Source organism: Arachis ipaensis, chromosome B6, assembly GCF_059453495.1.
Source record: "Arachis ipaensis isolate K30076 ecotype BB chromosome B6, ASM5945349v1, whole genome shotgun sequence".
Taxonomy (NCBI): domain Eukaryota; kingdom Viridiplantae; phylum Streptophyta; class Magnoliopsida; order Fabales; family Fabaceae; genus Arachis; species Arachis ipaensis.
Genome location: NC_142441.1, coordinates 14550001 through 14569406, shown reverse-complemented (window position 1 = coordinate 14569406; position 19406 = coordinate 14550001). Strand labels below are relative to the sequence as shown.

At 36.7% G+C, this 19406-nt stretch overlaps 2 protein-coding genes across 9 annotated transcripts; one reads left to right on the top strand and one right to left on the bottom strand.

Moving 5' to 3' along the window:
* Nucleotides 1-1468: 1468 nt before the first annotated feature.
* LOC107645885 (mannosylglycoprotein endo-beta-mannosidase-like) lies at nucleotides 1469-6625 on the bottom strand. Its single transcript, XM_088490028.1, has 11 exons — nucleotides 6404-6625; nucleotides 6141-6279; nucleotides 5806-6033; nucleotides 5621-5679; nucleotides 5355-5403; nucleotides 4767-4997; nucleotides 4119-4288; nucleotides 3793-3997; nucleotides 2820-3488; nucleotides 2495-2722; nucleotides 1469-2379 (listed from the first exon to the last, which is right to left on the bottom strand). Exons 1-10 carry the CDS (start codon nucleotides 6550-6552, stop codon nucleotides 2660-2662), a joined length of 1962 nt encoding a protein of 653 aa, XP_088346154.1. The 5' UTR covers nucleotides 6553-6625; the 3' UTR covers nucleotides 1469-2379; nucleotides 2495-2659.
* A 112-nt stretch (nucleotides 6626-6737) lies between these two features.
* On the top strand, nucleotides 6738-15113 carry LOC107645886 (pentatricopeptide repeat-containing protein At2g13600). 8 transcript variants are annotated; one of them, XM_088490027.1, is made up of 4 exons: nucleotides 6738-6979; nucleotides 9051-11697; nucleotides 11828-12023; nucleotides 12732-12971. In XM_088490027.1, exon 2 carries the CDS (start codon nucleotides 9055-9057, stop codon nucleotides 11689-11691), a length of 2637 nt encoding a protein of 878 aa, XP_088346153.1. In that variant the 5' UTR covers nucleotides 6738-6979; nucleotides 9051-9054; the 3' UTR covers nucleotides 11692-11697; nucleotides 11828-12023; nucleotides 12732-12971. The 8 variants fall into 8 exon arrangements, with proteins under 8 accessions (XP_088346153.1, XP_088346147.1, XP_088346150.1 ...); XM_088490021.1 differs by adding an exon at nucleotides 14802-15113 and having other exon boundaries at nucleotides 6746-11687; nucleotides 11888-12023; nucleotides 12732-12860; XM_088490024.1 differs by having other exon boundaries at nucleotides 6746-6979; nucleotides 9051-11687; nucleotides 11888-12023.
* Nucleotides 15114-19406: the final 4293 nt, after the last annotated feature.

Below are 19406 nucleotides of genomic sequence, written 5' to 3'. Positions count from 1 at the left end.
ATCTTAGTGCCATTGGAGCGCTAATGTATCTTGCTAATAATACACGACCTGATATATCATTCGCGGTGAATTTACTAGCGAGGTATAGTTTCTCTCCAACTAGAAGACATTGGAGTGGAATCAAGCAAATCTTTCGATATCTTCATGGAACGGTTGATATGGGATTGTTTTATCCATATGGATCCAAGTCACAACTAGTTGGCTATGCAGATGCTGGCTACTTGTCTGATCCACATAAAGGGAGATCTCAAACAGGATACCTATTTACATATGGTGGAACAGCTATATCATGGAGGTCCACGAAACAGACGATTGCTGCAACATCCTCTAATCATGCCGAAATACTAGCGATTCATGAGGCTAGTCGCGAATGTTTTTGGCTCAGAAGTCTGATCCAATATATTCTGTCATCATGTGGACTGATTGATCATAAGATAGCTCCAACTGTCCTGTTTGAAGATAATACAGCATGCATTGCTCAGCTTAAAGGCGGATACATAAAAGGTGACAGAACAAAGCATATTTCTCCCAAATTCTTCTTCACTCATGATCTTCAAAATCAAGGGACAATTGATGTCCAACAGATCTGCTCAAGTGACAATCTGGCAGATTTATTCACAAAGTCACTCCCAAAATCCTCCTTTGAAAGATTGGTACATAAGATTGGGATGCGCAGATTTCGAGACATTAAATGATGTTGACAAGAGGGGGAGACTGTACTCTTTTTTCCTTGGTCAGGTTTTTTCCCATTGGGTTTTTCTTGACAAGGTTTTTAATGAGGCAGTCCCTATCACTAAAGGATATTGTACTCTTTTTCCTTCACTAAGGTTTTTTCCCACTGGATTTTTCTTTAGTAAGGTTTTAACGAGGCAATAATCCTAAATGGTCATCCAAGGGGGAGTGTTGTGATAAGGATGTGGATGACCACGTAGGCTAACCTTCTCAATACTGAAGGAACCTCTTTCAAGACAGAATCAAAATAAATGAAGTTTGAAAAGCAAGTATTGTTACATGTATAAATAAGAGAAGCTACGGTTGAAGCAACATACATCAATAAAAACAATATTCTCTTCTTTTTTATTATACAAATATTTTCTCTCTCTTTTATCTCTCTTTAGTTTTAAACAACAGTATCTATAATATTAGTAAATATAGAGATTACTTATATTATAGTAAGATAAGAGCATATTTATATTTCTCTATTTTATATTTATTTCTCTTCCTTATTTATTTATTTTACAACAGTATTGTGTTAATTTAGTGAGAAACGTTAAATTAATTAGTTCTCTTTTAATAGTCTTGAGTTCGAGTTCATACATTAAAAGGAGACGGTTGCTAATGATTTTTCTTACTAAAAAAAATCAACTAAAATTTCCCTTATGTTTACCCTTCCTTTGATAAATTTAAGAGAAAGGTAAAAAACCAATAATTTTTCTCATCAATATTAGCCAACACTTTGAGCCTAATATTTTATAATTCAGTATTTGATTTTGGTAAAAAATAATAAACTTTGTTAGTCATGTAATATTACTTTAAAATCTAAAATACATGAGCATTTCACAAGGCTGTTGTGTTGAGTGTGATTATCATACAACTTCATAGAATGAAGTGTGCTTCATCGTAATTCCAAGCATGCAGAGCAACACAAGGAGTGACACCCTCAGGGTCAGTGACTTCAAAAGTCAACTCAATATGCATCACCTCTCCTGGGATCACTGAAATGTAGTTATCTGAATAATGAACTGGAAGAATTCTTGTGTCTTCCCCTTCCTTATTGTCCTTCTTTGAGGTATGAACAGAAAAATGAAGAAAGAAAGCAACACCAACGTCATCCCCATTTATCTCATAAACTTTCAAACCATCACTTTTCCCAGCAAAACATCTCTGTAACCTCTTAAACCAACCAACTTCATGTTCCTTGTCAACCAAGGAATCTGCTGTTTCCAGTGAGTCCTTACCATCAACATAGCTGAGCCTACTTGTTGAACTTTTAGAGTATGGTTCTTTTGATGTGTTCTTCACTTGAATTTGAATTTTGTAAGTGGACCCTTCATTGGAAGTCTGGGATGTTATCCTGAGAGGTATTTTCTTCTTCCTATATGGCTCCAATAGCTTGTAATCTCCACCGGAAATATGTAACCAATAAAAGTTTCTAGAGATGGTTGTGTGATCTGACATGCTGTATAGTTTGAGAAGAAGAAATTAAACTGGTTCTGAATTTTTTGACTTCGGATAATCCATCTCAGAAATAGATGCAACCTTCTTTGGCAGCAAAGAGAGATTTTCAAGAATCTTATAGTATGAGCATGTTCCTTCCAGATTCCACACTGAAGCTTCCATAGCCACATTAGATAATTCTTTCAACGTAGTATTAACAACCTGTGTTGGGAAAAGATAAATTATAAAATCAATTGAAAGTTATCATATTTGTAAAATGACGTGTCTAATTTTATTCCTAATTCATATAACTGAGCTTCATTTCATACACAATTACCTCTATAGAATATGTAGCCAGATTAAGTTGTATGTGAATTGGCTCGGCAGCACATCGACAACCATAGAAGCCTGCGGTTTGGTCAAGGAGATGATCATAAAACTGACCTCTCAGACCCGTCCAAGGATTTTGCGTCTTCCAAATCAATACACCGGTATATTTGCTCTACATTCGAGAGCTCCATCCTTCGAGAAGAGCTCTATATTGTACGTAATTGACAAGTTGAGCCTGACAGGATAATAGAATAAAAATTTTACACCAGCTTCAATGAAAGAACAAAGGAAGGAAAATCAGGAATGGCCAAAGATATGAAGACTTCTCTTACCTTCAAACAAAAATCATCAAGATCTTTTGCATCACCATAAAGTTGAATTTGATCATGAACCTTGCTTGGTTTCGAATAAGGAATGTATTTATGGTACTCCCATATAGGGTTCGGAACTTCTTCTACATAACCATTGGAAAGTTTCTTAAACACTGGTATCTTCCATCCTTCTGGAGGCATTGTGGCTCTTATGGTAGATGCAACTGGCACTCCTACAGAGCCAACCTCTGGATTAAATCCATAATCATAATAATTATCCTTGAAGAAGTCTTCCGGATTTTGAATTTCATAAGGACCATCAGTGAAGTTCCCCTTTCCATTAGCAAACCCATCCCACAATGATCCTTCTATGTATATGCGTGTGCCATCAAGGTACTGACTGGGATCGGTCAGCTCTGGAGACAAGTGTCCTACAGATTTGTTAGTTTCATCTACAGCTTCAAACCAAGGATGAAGCCTCAGATCATTTTTCAAAGCAGTATTTATATCATCTGGTGGAGTTTGTTCATTTCCACCCACCCAGAGAGCAAGACTAGGATGATTTCTGAGAAGCTTCACCGTGTCTCTTGCACAAAACAAGAAAAGATCATGGTCTAGAGGTCCATTTGGATTTGATATTGGATCGCCACGTCCATCAACATCCCCAGTTATCCAGAACTCTTGCCATACCTGGAAGATTTAAACCAGAAGCATGACCATTTTCAAAACCAATGGTGGCATTGATGTAATATAAAAATAAACTATTAAGATACAGATACTGGGACGCAACAAAAGACCTCCAAAAGTACGCTCATAACAAAGTCATGTTCAACACAGACAATGAAGAGAACTACATAACACTGTTTTTAATAATGACAATTGAGTCATTCAAGTTTGTATGGGTTTGACAGAGCAGCATTATTCAATAAATATCTTCAAAAAATATAGCTTAAGGTAAAGGATGACAAGTAGATATATTAGCAATATGGCTTACCAGAAGGCCATAATAGTCACAATAATGATAAAACTCTGGCCTTTCTGCAAGTCCACCACCCCAGCAACGAATCATGTTTAAATTCATATCTGCATGAAATTTTATATCTGCATTATACCGCTTCTTAGAAAGCCTCAGTAGCCCATCAGACAATATCCAGTTTCCCCCTCGAATAAAAATTGGTTCTCCATTGACTTTAAACAACCTAAAAGATAAAAAACATGCAACAGACATATACAGAAACAGATTAAGATTGAATTAATTCTACTAAGAAAAAGGTACAGAATACCACATTGAAGAAACATCAAATAAGAAATTCATCATACCTCCCTCCAGTAGCATCATCAATATGGCTCTCAATTTTGCGGAACCCAAAGAGATGGCTCCATGAATCAGACTCACCATATTCTTTAACATCAATGTTAATGATAACATTGTACAAAGACTGCTTTCCCATTCCATTTGGCCACCATAAATTGGGCTTATAGAAGAAAAGCTGGGGAAGAAGATGCAGAAGAAAATAAGCTACAACAATGACTATGATCACTTTGACTACTTAAAAATCTTTATATACTCTCTTGCTGTCAGTTTTGTTTCTTTGGATCACACCATCAGTATAACCACTTCAGAGGAACATCAAGTAATAATTACAACTTATGAATCCCAATATCTTGGAAATTGCTAAACATCACCTCATCAAATATGTCCCCTCATACCTGAACCTTTTATTTCCTTTTCACAAACAAAGAAACACAGAGAACCACTTATTATTTATGGTATCTTGAACCTAAAAACTAGCAGCAGTATATCAAAGACTGTATGGTCATAATAGTCATTTAGGACTTCAGGTTCAGGATATGAAAGTTGATTTCAACAATTATAATAATAGGATTAGAGCAGTTTAAGAGTGAGAATAAGATACATCCACACAGTGGACTAAACTTTGTCAAAAGCAATTGAATGTTGTCACTGACCTCAGGAAATGTATACTGCACCCTTGAATTTGCTGGAACTGAGAGATATTGAGTTTCCACATGCTCCACTAGGCAAATGTTATCCTCAAGTTCCATGATCACTTGGATACTCAAAGAACACTCAGCAGTCCAGGAGCTCTTATTTTCCAACTCAGTAGTTGTGTGTAGATAAGCTCTTTCATAATTGTCAAAAAATGATGATATCAAGTGTGGATCAATTATTTTTACTGGCTGCACAAAACAAAGATACTGAAATCATCCTCCCAAGTAATGGTTAGAACTTAGAAGCACTATCAACTATCAAGAAGTAAACTCTAAAGAATGCTCAATCAAATTCATTAGCTGTATGGAAAAAGGTATCATAGCATTTCTCTAATTGTGAACTACAAAAAAACCAGTATATGACAGGACTAGCAGTTCTTTATATTTAACCATGAATACAGAAGGGAGAGGAAGGGCAATGCACCGAACCGAAAAGGACGATCAGGAGAAAAAAGGCTAACTTAAATGGTCTCAATGACAAATTCTCATGCATGAAAAGAATTTGGGATAGTGAACTAAAATATTTAATATAAGTATATAACTCACCCCAGTAACAGAAATGGAAACTTCATCCCATATTCCAGTATTCCTATCTCTGCAATCAAATTCAACACTAGCATTAGATAAAGATGCATTTTGTTTTACATGACCCACTCTGTAGTGCACATTCTCTTCAAATTTTAAGCAGTCAACATGTAATGCTCAAAATGCACTATATTTAAAAGAATGATGGTTTTTATATATTATTTGACATAATTAAGGGAAAATAAAAGGAAATACGTTGTCCATGGAACATTAATCAAGTAAGTGACCTTATTGGAGCTATCCAATCCCAGCCTTCCACATATTGTGTGGCAACATCCTTGCCTATCTGCAGAGCAACAAACGAGAATGACTTAGACACTCTACAATAATCAATCACTTCCTCTCTAACTCTCGTCAGGCTCTCAATTCCAAAGCCCTAACTGATTTAATAAGCTCTAAACCGTATCCTGACCTCGTGATCACCACCCTGTCCCCCTTCAGGAGGAATTCTCCCAGGATGATCGGGAGGGTGAACAAGAACAGCTAGAAGATTACTGCCATCAGGGTGAAGAATATCGGTGACATCAATTGCATGCCTTCGAAACATTCCTTTTGGCAATGTGATTTCGTGCCCATTCAAATACACATCAGCATAGTAATTGATTCCACGGAAGTTCAGATCGCAGTGTTGATTGATAGACTGCAAAGGATCCAGTAATTAGTTAACTTATGTCAATCCATGATCCATCAAAACAATAAAGAAACAAATATCAAATAAAGAACCACAACAACAGAGCATCAACGTACCAGCTTACAGTTAAAGGTGGTAAAAAACCAGAAGGTATAATAATCTCTTCCAGAATCAGCAATATCTACAATGTCTTCATTTTGAAGTCCATAAAAGGGATCAGGCACCACTTTGTTCTTCACTAAGGTCCCCAGAACACTGTCAATTCAATAGATAGTAAACTACCACAAAGACAAGAATGAAAGGAAATGCATGAATGGATAGTAATTAAAAGCTAATAATGCTGTGTTTGTCACAATCAAGAGAGAGAGAGAGAGATTACGTTCCAGGGACGAGAGCTTGCATCCATGGTGAAGTGGGGGAAGTAGGGGGGTGAGTAGTGGTGAGCTGGATTCCAGTGGATTGGACTTCGGTGGACCTGGCTGCCAGCCACCCGGAATCAAGCACCGTCTTGCGGTGTTGCTCCGCCATAGTCGCCGGAGTTGAGAATAATTAGATCCCTGAACCGACACGAGTCAGAGAAATGAGAACAGAAATTAGATCGCCACCGTCGAATTGGCCGGTTGGACCGGACCGGTAACCGGCTGGTTCGAATAAAACGACGCCGTTTTGTTTATTTGAAAAAAAAAAAAAACAAAAGCAGAACCATTCGTGAACCAACCCCCCCCCCCTCTTCTTCCCAACCGTTCGTGCACTCCCTAGAGAGTGGAGACCTCTGAAGCCAAGGAAAACCCTAGCCCTTCATCGCCGCCGCCGTCCCCGGGTCCTCAGCGCCGCCGCTGCTTCCTCTTCCCCGTGTCGTTTTCATCTTCGCTGGCACGTCGTTTACATCTTCCTCTTCCCCAGGTAGCTCGGCACGTCGTTTTCATCTTCGCTGGCTTCCCGGCACGGAACCCAGGTTAGTGGCCCTGCTTACAATTCTTCGCCTCCGCTTCTTCCTTTTAATTTCTGAATGTTCGGTCTTCTTCTTCGTTTGAAGTTCTGAAATTGTTGTTCAATTTTTGTTCCATTTTTCTTTTGTTTTGTAAATTGTAATTGTCTGCTGCTGATGGATCTGTCTTGTATTTGCTGGTTGTTGATGGCTGTACATTTTTTTTTTCAAATTTACTGATGGCTCCATGGCTCTGTTAGTCTGTTGCTTTCAATTCTTTGCTCTGTTACTGATGGCTCGATGGCTCTGTTAGTTGCTGATGGCTCTTAATTTTTTGTTCAAATTTACTGATGGCTTTGTTTGTAGTTGCTGGTTTTGCTGGGTGAAGGTTTAGTGTTTTGGAATGTTTTATAATGTGCTAATGTTTGTAATTGCTGGCTGAAGGTTTAGTGTTTTGTGATTATTGGTTAATGTTTTGGTTTAGTGTTCTCTCTTTTCCAGATTTCCCTTCTCCCTGTATTTCTGCATGTTGCTGAATTGGTAATCAATAAATTTGCCTTTTTGCTGTAAATCGGGACTTTACTAGGATTTGTTAAATTTGTTGCTGTAACTTGAATTTGTTGCTGAATTTGTTGCTTCCCAGTCACAGAATCAGAACAGAATGCTCAGTCAGTGCTTGATTGATTGGCTTTGCTTACTGATTGTATTTGATGATAAATTTTAAATCGATAACTTCTAAATTTTAAATTTGCACTGCCCATGTTACTGATTCACTGTTCTTTCAGTGCTTTTTGTTGTTGTTAATCATTGTTATGAGCTTTGTTGAAATTTGCACTGCCTATATTATTGAGTGTCCCTTCAGTGCTTTTTGCTGTTGTTAATCACTGTGGTGAACTTTGTTAAAATTTGCACTGCCTATTTTACTGATTCACGGATTCATCCCTCTCGTCATTATCATTGGCATGAACTCCGAACCAAAACCCCAACTCTCTGGATAAAATTGTAACGAAAGCTTATTGGGACTTTTTCTTCTACTTAAGGTATGAATCAGAATGATGAGGCCAAGTTGTGAATACACAAGTGTCAACGGACTATAATATATATTGAGTTTGTGACATTAGAAGGGTGTAATAATAACAATAATGGAGTCATGTTATTTGAATATTGAGGTTTAACATTTAAACTCTCAACTTCTCAGCCCTGTTTGATTCTTCATCTCAGGCAATTGAATCGAATCAACCAGGCCTTCCTTTTCTTTTTCTTTTAGTTGATTCTTAATTTTTCTAATATATGTAGCTTTCTGAATCAAGTGGATCAGATTATGTAGTTTTCTTGATTCGGGATATTTTTGGAGACGCATTAGAAGAGCTATTTTATTATTATGTTTGCTATAATAATATTCACATGTTCTGTATGCTTGTGATTGTTTCGGTGTTTACATTTTCTTTCCAAGTCACTTGCTGTGGTTGTTCTTTGAGTTAAGGCTTTGTATGTGTGTATGAGAATATGTGATAATGTTGAATGCCGTTGCATCTAATAGGAGTTCTTGGAGTACCCTAATCTTTGGTCCTTTATAATTTATTTATTATTTTATACTAAAACGGTTTTTTCGGTTGAACCACCAGTTGGACCGATTGGACCAATGAACTAGTGACTAAAGCGGTTTGATAACCGGTCCGGTTTTCAGAATCTTGACTTTGGTGAAATGGTGGTGGTTGCTGTGTTGCTTAAAAACTGATTTAAGCAAATCTTTTGTTGCTGAAAATATTTTTGGTTTTTTTTGCTAGAATTTTAAAAATGTCTTCATCTCAAACACCATCAGAAACGCCACAATCTCAAGAACAAGCATCATCAGCAAAGACTTGATATTAGATTATTAATGTTTGTAAAAATTTGCATTTTAAGTTTTAAGATATTATTTTAATTTTATTTATATAATTTTATATTTTTTTAATTATGACCGGATTAACCGGGTAAATCAGTGATCCACCGGTTGAACCAGTAATCCGGTGACCCGATCAAAGAAGAAGAAGAAGATTACAGTTTTTTTCAAATATTAAACCTCTCTTCCTTTCTTCTTTGCCATGCCCTTGCCTAGGCACATGCCCTATTCTTACCTATCTTACCAGAACCTCTACGAAACACTCAAGCATTGCTCCTCCCTCAAATCCCCACGCAACGCCCGCGTGCTCCACGGCCACCTCATCCTCTCCGGCTGGTATGCCTCCGTCTTCTTGTGCAACAGCCTCCTCCACGTCTATTCCAACTGCCACCTCACCGACGATGCCCTCCGCCTCTTCCACGAGTCCACCACTCACCGCAATGTCTTCACTTGGAATGCCATCATCCATGCGCTACTCTCTTCTGGTCGGGTCTCCCACGCACAACACCTGTTCGACGAAATGCCCCAACGAGACTCCGTCTCTTGGACAACCCTCATATCCGGCTACTCTCACAATGGCCTCCCAGCTCATAGCATCCAGACCTTCACTTCCATGCTCCGGGAATTCGAATTTCATAATGGTCAAACTCAGGACAAATTTGATCCTTTTTCGTTTACTTGTGTAATGAAGGCTTGTGGCTGCCTCGGATGCACTCCTTTCGCTCTTCAGTTGCATTCCCTTGTGGTCAAATTACGTTTAGGAGCCCATATCAGCATCCAAAACGCCCTTGTTGATATGTACATTAAATGCGGAGCGATTGGGTTCGCGGAGAGTGTCTTCTTTGGCATTGAGGAGCCCAGTTTGTTCTGTTGGAACAGCATGATTTACGGTTATTCAAGGTTGTATGGAGCTTATAAGGCTCTTGATTTGTTTTCTCGGATGCCGGAACATGATTCTGTTTCATGGAACACTTTGATCTCAGTTTTCTCTCAGCACGGCCTTGGGGTCAAATGCCTTTTCTTGTTTTTAGAGATGTGTGATAGGGGGTTTAACCCGATTTTCATGACCTATGGTAGTGTACTCAGCGCGTGTGCCAGCATTGGTGATCTTGAATGGGGTGCACACTTGCATGCTCGGATTCTTCGCGTGGAGCATGGCTTAGATGCCTATTTGGGAAGTGGTTTGATAGATATGTATGCTAAGTGTGGACGCTTAGAATTGGCGAGGCGCGTGTTTGACTGCTTAGAGGAACGCAATGAAGTTTCTTGGACTTGCTTGATCACTGGTGTGGCTCAGTTTGGACTTGAAGAAGACGCTCTGGCATTGTTTAACCAAATGAGACAGGCTTCTGTTGTGTTGGATGATGTTACCCTTGCAACTGTTCTTGGGGTTTGTTCAGAACAAAATCATGCTGCTATTGGGGAGCTGCTTCATGGATATACAATCAAAAGTGGTATGGATTCTTATGTTCCTGTAGGGAATGCAATTATTACAATGTATTCAAAGTTTGGCGATTTTGAGAAAGCTTATCTTGCATTTAGATTGATGCCGCTTAGAGATACTATATCATGGACAGCCATGATCACTGCCTTCTCTCAGAATGGAGACATTTCCAGAGCTCGTGAATGTTTTGATTTAATGCCTGAGCGCAATGTCATCACTTGGAACTCAATGCTAAGCACATATGTTCAACATGGGTTATCGGAAGAAGGGCTGAAGTTGTATGTTCTGATGAGAAGAAGAGGAGTAGAACCAGACTGGATCTCTTTAGCTACTTCAATTAGGGCATGCGCTGACTTAGCTGTTGTAAAACTTGGGATGCAAATTCTATCGCATGCCATTAAGTTCGCCCTTATATCGGATGTTTCAGTTGCAAATAGTATTGTTACCATGTATTCAAGATGTGGGCAAATCAAAGAAGCACAGAAAGTTTTTGACTCAATATATGTGAAAAACCTTATTTCCTGGAATGCTATGATGGCAGCATATGCTCAAAATGGTTTAGGCAAGAAAGTAATTGAGACATTTGAGGATATGTTGAAGACCGAGTGCAAACCTGATCACATTAGTTATATTTCTGTTCTATCTGGCTGCAGCCACATGGGGCTTGTAGTAGAGGGTAAACATTACTTCAAATCCATGACTAAAGTTTTTGGTATTTCTCCTACAAATGAGCACTTTGTTTGTATAGTAGATATGCTTGGACGAGCAGGGATGCTAGACGAGGCTAAGGAAGTGATAGATGAAATGCCTTTTAAGCCGAATGCTACTGTTTGGGGGGCTCTACTTGGAGCCTGCCGAATCCATCATGAATCACATCTAGCAGAAACTGCCTTGAAGAACTTGGTGGAATTAAATCCTGAAGATTCTGGTAATTATGTCCTTCTAGCAAATATATATGCTGAATCTGGAGAGTTAGAAGGTGTTGCTAATATGAGAAAGCTAATGAAAGTGAAGGGAATTCGAAAGAGTCCAGGCTGTAGCTGGATAGAGGTTGATAACACGGTACATGTATTCACCGTAGATGACACCAATCATCCACAGATAAAGGAAATTTATATAAAACTGGAGGAGATGATGAAGAAGATAGAACATACAGGAAGATATATTAGTTCAGTTTCTTCTCCCCATAGGAGTCAGAAATACCATAGTGAAAAGCTTGCCTTCGCTTTTGGGTTACTGAGTTTGCCATCTTGGATGCCTTTATATGTGATGAAAAATCTCCGTGTCTGCCATGATTGTCACTCGGTAATAAAGCTATTGTCTTTTGTCACCTCAAGGGAACTTATCATGAGAGATGGATTTCGATTTCATCATTTTAAGGATGGGGTTTGCTCGTGTAAAGATTATTGGTAACATGTGGTACATATTATATATTTGCTCCCTCCCACATTTCTCTTGTTAATTTCTTCTTTCCTTCTCAACATTTATTATTATTGAAAAATCTTGCGATATATTGCATTTATGGAAATAATTTTCGCTTGTTCTACAGCACCACTGCATGTCTACATTGGTTTTGCATTTTGGTTTGATATTGAATTTAATTGGCCAGCAAGAGCACCAAGCAATTTTCATTAATCAACTCCTTACTGATAATCATCTAGTGCACACTAGTTGGAGGAGAGAAAGTGGACAAATCCTGACTCCTGTCCACTGCACCAGAGGATCCTCCAGCACATTGGGAGCAGGTGCGGTGTATGTATATATAACTATGTCCAATACTTGGTTATTGTTTTCATCTTTCCATGATGTGATACATTCAAGTCCATAAGTCCATTACTTATTAGCATGTGTGTAACTACTAACTAGTGTATGGCACACATCTTCAACCTGGTTTATTTTTTTAAAACAATCATTAGAGTTCTACAGTTGAAATGTTGAATGTCAGCTATAAGGTACTCAACTGATTTTTGTAAGATCAAAGTATCCTAAACAAAAAAGTTGTTTTCTAATGGAATCAAGTTAATGTCATTTGGTGAGCAAAATTAATAATGTATGGACAATTTTTTACTGTGCAGTCTATGGACCAGTTTGATGTCGCTAGTCTAGTAATCTTCCAAAAACTAAATTTATTTTCTGAAAGTTGTGGGAACTAAAATGCGGATTTACTTCATTACAGTAATAGGCGTCCTTTTTTCAGTTTCATAATTTTGAGTAATGAGTGTACCTGAAGACGGGAACTAGGTTCAATCAATGTTTGGAATAATTTTACCAAAGAAACCGTGAAGCTAAGTCAGGCAGGGAACCTGACTGTTTATTTCCATTTATTTCCTTTTTTTATTTAACCTAGTTTTATATTATTTGTGGTTATTTTGATGCTGGAATGTAATGCACAAAGTTGCTTTTTAAGTTCCGGTACTACTTTGATGTCACTATGTTATTAATCTCTTTTGCAGGCATTCATATACTATTATGATCCCCATAGAGCTGGAACAAGATCCAGTAATTGAAGGTTCAGTGTCATTAAAAGAAAGAAGGTGCTCGGTTCATTCATGGATATTCAATTCACGTTGAGTTTATGTGAGGTGAGATAGAGAACAATGTGTAGCATAATCATACTTAACTTTTTTGTGTCTGCTGCAACGCTGACAAAAGGAGTTCAGCTGTTAGTAATAATATACTATGTCATAAGATTACATCATTTTTATAATCCGGAAGAGTATAAAATTGGATTACTCACGAGAACAAACTTTAATAGTCATTACTCACAAATTGATTTTAATTCAACATGATACTTTTAAGCAATAGTATATAAAATTTTCCATCTGAAGCTTTATTGTCACTCCACTTTCACCCACCATTAGGCTGCGTTTGCTTCTGACAATAGGACAAGAAAGAGACACAAAAATTAGTATTATTATATTTTATTTGATGATAAATTAAAATAAATTATGAAAATTTAATTTATTCTTATTTTTTTTCATTAAAAAAATTTGGATAAAAAAAATATAAGTATAAAAAATTAACAAGAATAATAAAAGAAAAAATAAAAAGTAAGTTGTGTTTCTTGTTAGTAGTGTCTTTGTATCTTGTTTCAGTGTCTTGCGTGCCTTTAAACAATCTTAACTATGTCAGGTGGATATATATATATATATATAAAGATAAAAAAGCAATGGATGCATTGCACTCACACTAAACCCAAATACATTCAAATACTTATTGATAACAAAATGTATCTAGATATGATATACATTCAAATACATTGATTTATCAATATACCAAACCAAACAACCTTAAAAAAAAATAATAACTTCACATAAACTTCATCCCCAGCAAACCAAACTCCCCAAAACACAAGCTTCAAATGAGGATGATTTTCACTACCCCATTTTCACAAACACAAATGGTCCATAAAAAACATAATAGGGGGTGTTTGAGCTGAGACCATATACTAATATTTATATTAATGATGTCGTTGTTAACATGAGAATGAGAATGAGAATCTCATGGTCCTTATAAGTTGTCGGAGGAAACAAAGAATCCAAAAGAGAACAAAGAACCTGCAAAAAGTGCAGATCTTTGTTTTTTCTCTTCTCATAAAGAGGAAAAGGGTGGCTTGTGGTAGAAGTAGCATAGGGGATTGGGATCAAAGTAGGAATGAGTTAAAAGCCATCATCAATTTGCAACACAAGATTTAATCCAAAGTTAAGGCAATGAAACTAAACTAACTTTAATCACAAGTTCCTAAACATTCAAATTATCAGCTTAAAACTAACTTTAAAAAAAAGAGCCATGACAAAGGCATATAGTTTCTTCTTATTTTGGCTACACCAAAAATGAGAAACAGAGATTGCTGCAGGCAAATATGTTAGCTTCTTTTGAATGAACATGTTCAAAAGGCAAAGGTTGCAAACTTGGTGCCTGATAAGCATTACAAATCTGATTGCACATAGCTTTCACTTGTGATTTGGAATTTGGTGAAACTCCCTAACAAATAAATATATAAAAATGACCAGAAAACAACTCAGGGACCCATTAAAAGCCGAAGAAACATTACCATAAAAAAAAGAGTTAAGATAATGCTGTTTTTGACTTGGGTGTGACTGAATCAAACCAAAAATAAAGAGGATTATGCTTCTGAGTTAGGTTTTGTCTTGAAGTACCTGATTGTGTACAATTCTTTGAGAAGAGCTAAACAAATAGAACTCAACAACTCATTAAACAAGGAGATAATTTAGTATTTGATTGTATCTGAGCCGTATATGACCTCCTAAGATTCTAATACACAAATCATTCTGTCAGCTTAGAGTACTCATAATTTAGTTCCAACGTGCTTGCCCTCTGGAATTTTTTATTTTTAAATTATAATTTTTTAGTTTCACAAATTGATGAACAAACTAGCTCTAATATGTATATGCATGCGTGAGAATGGTAAATAAATTCTAAAGAGACAAGAAAAGAGGGGTTAAGGGAAGGATGAGGATTAACACAAGAATCTAAAGCAGCAATATTCAACCAAATTACAGAGACTAACCTTACGGCGACGCTCTCTGGAACGAGGAAGACGGCAACGCGCTCTAGAACGAGGAAAACGGTAACGGTCTCTGACGCATGTTCTCCGCGGTTGGGTGAGGCGCGCGCGAAAGACGCGGTGACCTTGACAGGTCGCCGTGAAGGAAGCTTCTTTGTCTTCTTTATCAGGAGAAGAGGCTATTGAAAAGACGAGAAGGAGATACAAGCACCGAGAAGAGATATGAAGGTTGGGTGAAAAACCTAGCAGAATAAATAATAAAGTGATTTTTTTTAGTATTTTTTAGATTTGTTTAATTTTTTTGGTATGAATGATTGATTAGGGTTTATGGAGAGATAAATAATTTTATTAAATGTGTTTTTGTTTTTGTTTTTTAGATTAGTTAAATTTTGAAACAATAAAATTAAACAATTTGATTAATCTAAAAGGGTAATTTTTGTCTAACATATAAAAAAAAGGGTATTTAAGTCTTTTAAAAAATTAAATAAAAAAATATTTTTTATTTTTATTAAATTATAAAGATATTTTAATAAAAGTAGTGATATAATATATATATTTTAAAAAAAATTAGGTGCTGATGTAAAAAATAAATTCCACGTGGCTTGTTGTCATTTGTCTTTTGAGATGGAATTGACGAACAACTAATACCATTAATAGTGTTTATGAATGACGAACACTACTTGAAAATGGCTATTCTGTTCGGAACTGAGAAGTTCTAAATGTTCCTGAAAATTCTTGCTCCATTGGACCATCTGTATCTACATGCATTAAGATCCCGATTTATGGATCTCTTGGTTCGAAAAATCAAAATCCGTATGCAATCCGCAAAAGATGCCTGTACAGTTGTTCGATTCTATCTTTTTCCTCTCTCTCGCCTAATCGTGCGGCAGAGAGGAAACCAGTATTTTGTTATATCATTAGGGTAATGATCCATCAAACCGCTAGTTCTTTTTATGAAGCACAAAAGGGAGATTTATCCTGGAAGCATAAGAACTACTAAAGCTGCGCCCTGTCAAGGTGGAAGCTGCGGGTTCGAGCCCTGTCAGTCCCGAATGAATAAAAAAAAAAGACACCAATTTATATGTGAAAGAGAATCCTAATAACAAAAAATATCATTTCTAAGAGGGATCTCCTCTTTTTTGTTTCGTGGGAACCCTTATCTAATTTGAAATTAAAAAGTAAAAAAAAAAAAAAACAGAATTTTTGATTGCATCAAAAATGACATCTTTTGAATTTGGTATGGATAAAAGATCTTCCTTTTTAAATTCATTAACAAATCCAATTTTTACTCCATCCGACTAGTTCCGGGTTCGAGTCCCGGGCAACCTATATATATATATTAATTATAAAATCTATAAGAAAATACATCAAAGTTATATTTATATAACGGTATATGTATATACCATAGTGAATTCATAATCATTTTTATTCTTTGTTTATTTTATTAGAGTGGGGTAAAAAAAGCCAATTTAGAATCAATCTAGATGAATAAAAGTCGTAAGAAGAATAGAATGTTTGGCTGATAAATAACTCACTTCTTAGTCTTCGACCCCTCAATCACTACGAACGCTCTCGATCAGTGCAATGGGATGTGTCTATTTATCTATTTCTTGACTCGAAATGGGAGCAGGTTTGAAAAAGGATCTTAGAGTGTCTAGGGTGGGGCCAGGAGGGTCTCTTAACGCCGAGGGCCAATCTCCGTCTGGCCCGAGGAAACCTTTGCACGCCTCCGTTACCTTTTGGGAGGCCTACGCCCCAAAGAAACTGTCTACCTGAGACTGTCCCTTGGCCTGTAGGTCCTGGCACAAGGTTAGAATTCTAGCTCTTCCAGAGTGGTATCTCACTGATGGCTCGGGCCCCCCGGAAGGAGGCCTTATTCGCCCTCCACCTAAGCTGCGCATGAAAAGCCCAAAGTTCATCCCAAGGAACAGTGAAGCTTCATAAGGTCTTTCTGTCCAGGTGGAGGTAGTCCGCATCTTCACAGACATGTCTATTTCACCGAGCCTCTCTCCGAGACAGTACCCAGATCGTTACGCCTCCTGCGAACAGTAACTATAATTAAAAAAAAAAAGGGAATATCAATGCATCCGGAAAAAACGATTGACTTCGATCAATAGACCCGCTAAAGCTCCGAATCATAGAGTACTTACCACTGGTGCCACGGAGAGATATGTTTTAAGATCTCGCATTTTTAATCCTCCCTTTTTCTTAGTCCATTCCCATTTTGGGCGGAACAGATCTACTAATTCTTTGATTCCAGTTAGTAAGATAAGAGGGGTCGGATCTTGAACTAAGAAATAGATTCTAGAAGCTAAAAAAGGGTATCCTGAGCAATTTCAATAATCGGGTTCATTGATATTCCTGGTATAGTAGATGCTATCACACATACAATCATACTCAATTCGATGGAATTGTTTGATCTTAAAGGGGACCCTCTATAATTTCGTATGTGAGGAGTTATTTCTTGGTTTCGTCCAGCCTCTATACGAAATGCTGACATAAATGGAAGAGGATTCTAATACCATTTACTAACATTACTGAAAACATTGCTAAAATGCTTTTACAAGAGGGTTTTATTGAAAACGTGAGAAAACATAGGGAAGGGGGATATCTTTTTTTAGTTTTAACTCTACCATATAGAAGAAATAGAAAAGGATCTGGATGCTTCTGATCAATAGAACAGTAAGAGAGGGGAATCAAACTTATGATGAGCATCTATTTGAGTCCATCATTTCTAAGATCTAATTCCAGTTTATTCTTACGTAGTAGAAAGGCCTTACAATCTGAAGTTTTACGCTTAGGGGAAGAATTTTTCTTGGTGGATGCAGGACCTGGGACAAAAAAAAAGACTATTTCCTAAATTTGTTAAGTTAATGATGGCCTTCCATGGATTCACCTATATAAGCCGAAGCTAAAGTAGCAAAAATAACCCATAGTTATGGTTATACACCTGAGTCCATTAGTATGGAACATTCTCTTTTTCAAGTGAAATCCCCTAGTATATGAAAGAGTAAAAAAGTGCTTTCGTTGTTGTGGAATAAAAAGTCTTCGTATCTTAATGCATGTATTTAATTTATTCGGAGCTATTAGAGCGGGATCCACTTTTTGGAGAATATGAGTCGAAGCAATAACAAGAATATTTCTAGTGGAACATCTTTCACAATCCCTGGAGAGATAGTTCACTAATAGACTGGGGGATAAGTAATTCGACTCATTCACATCCAAACACGAATAAATTCTGAATTTTTTTAGGATATTTATTCCAATTGACTATTTCATCGAAAACTTACAGTAACTTGCCAAACAAAAGCTAAAAGAAAAAAGAGTAAGGGTATTACTGGCATAATATCTACAATTAGATTCAAAAAAGCATAGGTTTCGGGTAATTTTGCCAATAAAAAACTACTTGAATAAAGAGCGGAGTTAATATGAATACAGACCAAGCTTAGTGGTGTATTCTAACTGCCTATAAAACAGCATAGAATTGAACCACTATTTTTTCATAGTTTTTCCTCTTACCATTAAAATACAATAGATGAATATCATTTTTTGGTAGCATCCGATTTGTAACTACTCGTATTAGCTCACCCAATAATAAGTGCTTAAAACAAAGCTCTGCCCTTTGGCACGATCATAGACGCAAGCAACCTCATCAACGGGATCGCCCGACAACGAACTCTTTGCATGCATAAACGGGCATTAGAATGGACTTAATTCTTGAATATTTAGATAATAAAAAAAACATTTAGACAGTTATGAATTCCATTGAATTTCCCTTACTTGATCGAACAACCCAAAATTTAGTTATTTCAACTACATTAAACGATCTTTCAAATTGGTCAAGACTATCCAATTTATGGCCGCTTCTCTATGGTACCAGTTGTTGCTTCATTGAATTTGCTTCATTAATAGGAAATATGGTTCCTGGCACATGATGAATTTGTATGAGTATCTTTTATCCATAATCTATATTCATTAAAATGAAATAGGAATATGAATTGTGAATAATAGATACGTATTCTTTGGACAAATACGTCCATAATGACTAGGATGGATATCTCGTATCCAAAAACTAGCAGTTCGCCCCGTCACCCCTCCGGGGCCCAAATAACTCAATTTTCTACCATGAACTATTTGGGTCAATGGATTGGTTCGATCCAGAACTTGAGATAATGGATGTAATCCAAAAAAAGATTCAAAAGTAGTTGTTGGTGGAGTTGAAGTCACCAAATTCTGAGGAGTCGGAAATTTTTTTATTTATCCTAACTTACGTATCTTCTAATAAAAATTTATTAAAGTCCGGTTGCGAGGTCGAAATATTAACTATGAATCATAGTTCTTTTTATGAATGTCAACTAAGTATCGTAAGTAAATTGCTCCCGATTGTTCAATCATTTGATAACCAGAGTTATTCTTTGATAAAGGATCACTATAAGTCAGACTCAATAGAATTTGATCAATCCTTTTTTCTGTCGTTAAGGTAGAGAACTGAACCAAGAATTCTCTTTCTTTATCATCAAAAAAATCATCACAAACCTCTGTTTTTTATTATCTTCTGTTTTTTATTATCTATTGCAATCTCTGGATTATTATCTAATTT

What these genes read in the sequence shown, in the direction of transcription:
- LOC107645885 (XM_088490028.1), bottom strand. Translation starts at nt 6,552, where the DNA reads ATGGCGGAGCAACACCGCAAGACGGTGCTTGATTCCGGGTGGCTGGCA. An exon ending in TGCAGTATACATTTCCTGAG is followed by an intron (nt 4,289 to 4,766) that starts GTCAGTGACAAC and finishes CTTCTTCCCCAG; the next exon opens with CTTTTCTTCTATAAGCCCAA. An exon ending in TTGATGATTTTTGTTTGAAG is followed by an intron (nt 2,723 to 2,819) that starts GTAAGAGAAGTC and finishes TTATCCTGTCAG; the next exon opens with GCTCAACTTGTCAATTACGT.
- LOC107645886 (XM_088490021.1), top strand. Translation starts at nt 9,037, where the DNA reads ATGCCCTTGCCTAGGCACATGCCCTATTCTTACCTATCTTACCAGAAC. An exon ending in TGCTCGTGTAAAGATTATTG is followed by an intron (nt 11,688 to 11,887) that starts GTAACATGTGGT and finishes TTAATTGGCCAG; the next exon opens with CAAGAGCACCAAGCAATTTT.